This window comes from Ammodytes marinus (assembly GCF_949987685.1).
Source record: "Ammodytes marinus genome assembly, chromosome: 13".
Lineage (NCBI taxonomy): Eukaryota > Metazoa > Chordata > Actinopteri > Uranoscopiformes > Ammodytidae > Ammodytes > Ammodytes marinus.
The window spans coordinates 16,417,814-16,423,813 of NC_137217.1; the positions used below are offsets into that span (position 1 = coordinate 16,417,814).

Consider the following 6,000-nt stretch of genomic DNA (forward strand, 5'->3'; position numbering starts at 1 on the left):
CTGAGAGCTGGAGCATCATTAATTAGACAGTTGGACTTTTGACTAATCACTCTGGAAAGGGCACACATCCACACAGATGACAAACACTAATTTCATCTTGTCATCCTCTGCCCATGCCCTTGACCCCCAAGTGTATGTGTATGTATGTTAAGGGTGTTCCTTCCATGGGCTCTTTGTGAGTCATTTCTGGATTATGCGCCACTGTTCAGACACTGCTATTGACAATCAAATGTCGTATATGGAGAGTAAAAGAGAAGTGAAATAAATCTAGTGTTAAATACCATTTTGGTTTGGTTTTCCCTATCTGAGCTTTTATATTTCCTTAGCCACTTCGCAGGTGCCAGAATCTCCAATTCTCCAAGACAACTATCTTTAATATAGGGTTAAGGAGTGCGGCGGGTGAAGATAACACAGACACAGATATTGCTGCACCGCAGAAGATGCATTTCAATTTGCTATTGGTTTTCTGTGTCTCGGCAGGCGATATGAAATTCTTGTCTTGCAGGGCAGGAATTGATTGGAAAATAAAAATGAATGTGTGTTCTAGTATGTCTGCGATTACTATCCCTGTTGTATGTTGGTTTCTTGGCTTAGGGTCCTTTTTGAAATGGTGATTCATCTATCTGGAAGGAAGTGACACGCATTTTAGGGGGGGAGATAAATGCAATCCAAGTATTTTTTTTAAAAAACTTGCTGCTATTGTACATCCGTGACTATTTCCCTTGGGGGGCTGTTTTAATGACATGCACAGAATCCTGCTGTTCTCCCCTCTCCCCATTCTTTTCATTACTGTGTTTGTACAGAGGAATTAAAGAGTAAACAAGTTTGCACCGTCCCCACCAGTCTGTATGCTGATGATGCTGCCTCAAGGGCCGTAACTGGGGAAGGAGCTAGACCCCAGGCAATGGCAGGAAGCTGACAAATGTCTCCCCCCCTCTCCCACGTGCACACGCACACGCACACACACACACACACACACACACACGCACACACACACACACACACGCACACACACACACACACATTGTCTTATTCCCTGTCATTTCCTCCCTGGATCCTCAAACTGCCCTCAGAGGAAGACAAGGTGAGGATGTGCATGGTCAGACAAAAGGAAAAAAGCAAAGACAAAAAAGAGGATGGGCGGACTTGGGTAAAAATAAGACTGGAAGAGGCCAAGTGCCATCCACTGTTTGCTACCTGACCACAGGCTTCCTGTGTGGAGCCATACCACAACGTGCACATCCACTCGGAGTTTTCGAAGAGCTGATAACAAAGCCTCAGAACACACTGCCAAGATCTGTATCTATGTTTACCCGCGTGGCAACACTGATTAGAGACAGGCAACATTATGAAGCCCCCATTGTGTCCTTTCTTCTTCTTCCAGCTTCCCCTTCCGTACATGTGCGTGTGTAGGAAGGGAAGGGATATGAGGAGATATCTGTTTATGGAGAAGGACAGAGAGACAATGGAACGTGCACTGGACACGTCTTCAGGATGGGAGAAAAAAAACAGCACGGGCAGTGTGTAGGATCTTGATGATTCATTACGGTTAGTGAGTCCATACTCTGCATGGACAAAATGATTTGTGAATGTAAAACTCTAGAGGCGTTCTACGAGAAACATTCAACACCATTCAAACTATAACTTTTTAGTTGTTCAGTTAAAATGCCCCAGGAGGAGTGAAACACATTTGTTTGATATAGATTAAGATGTAACTATAGCTACAACAAATTTAAAGATCTTTACAATTTTCTGGCCACAAGTCAATTTAGTTAATCCTGACACAGCGCGCCGTATAAGGCCCCCGCAGCAGAGCCATTACACTGAGCTCACATAGACAGGAAATCAAAGCGGGCCAAAATTCATCTATATCTTTCCCATGAATATGTCTCCTAAATAATGCAAGACACTTCTGTTCAAGACTTGGCTGTGGTACGGATTCTGCTGCGTCTGCACTATTGCGAACCTCGTATCTAACACTTGGGCCCTTGCCACCAAGCGTCCTCCCACTTACCTACTTAATCCTCAATCTTTTTGTATCACAGAGGCAGACAAGCGATGAAATTGATAGTGGAGGTAGCAAACACAGAACTAAAAAGAACGAGATTCGAGAGCATACGTTTGTTTGTGTTAGTTTCTTATGTTTGAGTTTGTGTGCGACAGACAGAGAGAGAGAGGGAGAGAGAGAGAGAGAGAGAGAGAGAGACAAGAGTAACAGGGACGGAGGAAAGGTTAACGAGACTCGGCGGTGTTTCCCTGCTCCGCTTGTCAGCTCAATCATCACAGACAATGGTGACACATCAGAGTTTTATCCCTGCTGCAACAAGACTCCACTCTCCCTCCAACTCTCCATCCATCCCCCCTTCCTCAGAATCAACTCTCTCTGTTTCCCTCTCTTCCCAATCCGGAATCTCCCTCCACAAGAAGAATTCAAAGAGAGCAGCAGAACAATATGCACAGTTCCCCTAAAACCAACCTCTGGGGCCAATGCTGCTGCCACTGCGTCCACCAACATAACGGGCACAGCGTGAGGGAAAGATAACTCCCTGGTAATGGGAGGAGGGGGGTGTGGAGAGAGCTTGGTCAGGGCTCTCTCCATCAGTTCTCTTTTCGTGTCTGTGTGTGCTTGGATAGAAAGTATTATGTGTGTAGTATAACAACAAGCTTTCAACCTTTTGGTAAAAGTCTGCCACCTGCTTCCGGCCCATTAAGCAGGTATACGTATCTCCCCCCCACCCCCCCATAGTCACACATTCTAAGGCAAGCAGGAAAAAAAGAGTTGTGAGAAGGAGAAAGGTGAAACATTTCCACGGCGTTTCCACTACTATAGTAAGACGTGACATGCAACCCCCCCGACTTAAGAGGAAGGTAGTGAAAACTTGTAATCTCAGCTCACAGCCTTTGAACTTGGCCCCGATGAGACGCAGCCGACCCAAAGCAAAAGGTTCCAAAGAAGAGCTCACTGAAGATCACTCAGAATACTGATGCAGTGTGGAATCCAATTCCTCCGGGAGCCCAGGGGACCTTCCCGAGAAAAGTAAATTATCTGTGCCGTACAAGACTACATAGTACATACAAATGTATGCTATATGCCATACACCACATTTCAAAGTGTAGCCTGCATGCGATGTGGCCACATTCTAATTCCCGTGTAAGACCGACACCATAAATGAGGTCTAGGGTCTCTTAGGTTCTAATTAGGGCAGCTGTTACCATTTTTCATTATTTGTGTGTGTGTGGGAGAGAGAGAGAGAGAGAGGGGGAGACAGTGTGTGTGTGTGTGTGTGTGTGTGTGTATGTTGGGGATTGAGGGAAATATGCCACTGTCTGGCTACCGCCTTGTCTTATCCAGCTGTTGCTGATCTGTCAGGGAGCAGAGGTCTACTGGTGTCATATCCCTCCCCCCAAGCTTTGAATAATGACAAAACCATGCGGAACCGGAGCTCAAGGTAAAGATTTACTCACAACAAATGGGCTATTAAGCAAGCTTTGCCATTTGTGGTCTTGAAAGCTGGTATGAAACGGCATGGGATTCAGCCTGACAGCTGTAAACACTGTTTCTAGACAAGTCAGAGAGAAGAAAAAAAAGCTTAAAGGGATGATTATTCCATCTTTTTGTCCCATACAGACAAGATCTGTGTCAGTGTAGTGCTCTTATGTATTCTCTTCCACTTAATGTCATTATTTTCTCTCAAATTGTTAATACCACGCACCAGTAAGCAACTCTGAGAAATGCTGATAAGTCAACAGTTGCTTAGTGTTAATTGCTGAAAGACTTATTTTTTCCAAGGCATTTACAGTGCTTAATCATTAGACCAGCTGCTAAGGGAGCCTGCCTGTTAATGATGATGATATCTATACTGAACAAAAAAACATTGATGTTCAGTTATCCCTCTCATATGCTAATTCTATTACAGGATCACTTTAATAATAACCTAGACACTGTAGCCTATGAAGCTGGAAAACCTGCCTTTATAAGACAGATATGCATTCAAATGACACACAAATCAAAGGTTTCTCAAAAAGTAATTCATTTTTTTTTTAATTTTCAAAAGAAAGATTGATGGGTATTGAGTAAAAGCAAGGGTGTTTATATAAACAAACTACTGTATTTCAATCAATTCTACAAACAAAAGGCAGCAGCAGGGGGTGGTGTGTGTGTGTAAGGAGGGGGGGGGGGGGGGGGGGCAGACAGGTGTGTTATGTCTAAGCCTGTCTCTAGAAAAATAAAATGCTGCCCTTTCTCTTTGAGTCCCACACACACTCTCTCTGCCTCTATCCCTTTCTTACTCACTCTCCATCTCTCTGCCCCTCTCACTCACTCTATCTGTCTCTGTATCTGCGTTGATCCACCACAAATTCAGAAGCCGTAAGTCTGTATTCCCTCCGATACAGACTATGCGTACCTTTATCTGCTTACGCATGTCGACCACTATTATGTTGGACTCGAAGAGAAAAAACTTCAGACCCAATACCAAACGCATATCGTTTCATCAGACTAAACCATCGCGTTTTTTTTGTTGGATAGAAAACATTCTAGGCTACTGACTAACTTCGGGGGAATGGGGATGCAGAGCTATGTACGGCGCTGTCTCATTTTTCAGCGCTTCAGTTACACACACATGCTTAAATGCCCACGCATTTCACACATAGAGAATCCCTTGTGAATGGACACAGGGCGGTATACGCACGCACGTTGCAGTCCGGAACAACTAATCCGCCGCGTAAAAAAAAATATAAAATAACTATAGTCTAAATTAAACTTTCCGTTCGCGCAACTTGCATTAGTAACCGTATGTCCATTCACTGAAACAGAGAGATGGACTCTTTATCACTCACCTGAAATCTGAACCAGAACAGAAAACATCACGGCTAAATTACGCAGTGCCAACATTCTTGCTCCGGGTCGACTTGAAGCCAGTGAAAGCTCCTGGTGTAATAATAATGTCTGAACTAATTAAACATTTAGGCTACTGGTAATTAACAGCAGTGGAACTGTAGCACTGCAGCATATTAGTTGCCCCTCCACAACAGCGCACTGGATGGCTTGACGCAGCGCTCCTGAGTGGAGCGCGGTCCATCCTCTCCATTGATAGAGAAAGACCCGCATTCTTAATCACATAAAGCAGCACAAAGACAGGTCTTACCTGTGGCCATAAGGCAAAAGATGAAGTATAACGCCGTCATTTCTAGTAGCTCTGGCCGCTGATTGTGTGGCGTTGAAGACATTCACTGGCTCCGTCTAATATGAGACTGGGTTGGTTGTGGTCCACCGCGGTACCAGAATATCACCGGAAGGAAACGCGCACTGCTGGGATTCGTCTATAGTAGCATCCAGTTTAAAGAAATTACACTGGTATGGTCCCGAACAGTCTGTAAACTCTCAGTTAACAAAGCATCTCCGCAGATGGTAACTTTCCCCACTGCATCTGCCCCTTCTCCAGTGTCCGTTCCCTGGCACGCTGGCGCAGCTTCTAGGCGAAACCTCTCACTGACAGTCCATTAGTGACTCGGGTGTTTCAAACAGTATAGGTTCTTCTACAGTCCACTTTTGAACCTGCGTGAGCATGCTGCGTTTAAAGGCGATCTCTCCTCTTAGACAGTGCGTAGTGATAAACCCCGGGGAAGTTGCCTGGCTGTCGCCCCCTCTGCTCTCGCTCTGTTCCCACTGTAACACGCTCGCTCCGTCTCTCGCACACAGGTCTCTTCAACTGCTCGTCTCTTCTGTTTACTTCACACTCCCTCTTGCCGATAGGATATGCGCTCTGACAGTCATCTGGTGGGGAGAGGGGGTACACACCACATTTGGCAGAGGCTGAGTCGTAGGAGACCCCCCTGTTTCAGATGATTGCCAGGAGGGGGCCCCAACGGCCCCCGCCCCCAGGGGCCCGTTTATTGGTTGAGCGGGTCACTGGGAGGGTATTCACTTCGCTCTGAGTTGAGTGACTACCTTAACATTTTTGGGTGTTGTAGGAGACTTGGAAATGATGATAATGTATT

General features: G+C 45.5%; 1 protein-coding gene across 2 annotated transcripts in view; it reads right to left on the bottom strand.

Moving 5' to 3' along the window:
- Nucleotides 1-5,663, bottom strand: part of kirrel3l (kirre like nephrin family adhesion molecule 3, like) — a 34,399-nt gene extending 28,736 nt beyond the window's left edge. For both annotated transcript variants that reach the window (XM_080039060.1, XM_080039059.1), the window contains exon 1: nucleotides 5,148-5,663. In XM_080039060.1, coding sequence (XP_079895186.1) covers nucleotides 5,148-5,229 — 82 coding nt within the window. In that variant the 5' untranslated portion in view covers nucleotides 5,230-5,663. The remainder of the gene's footprint in view (nucleotides 1-5,147) is intronic.
- Nucleotides 5,664-6,000: the final 337 nt, after the last annotated feature.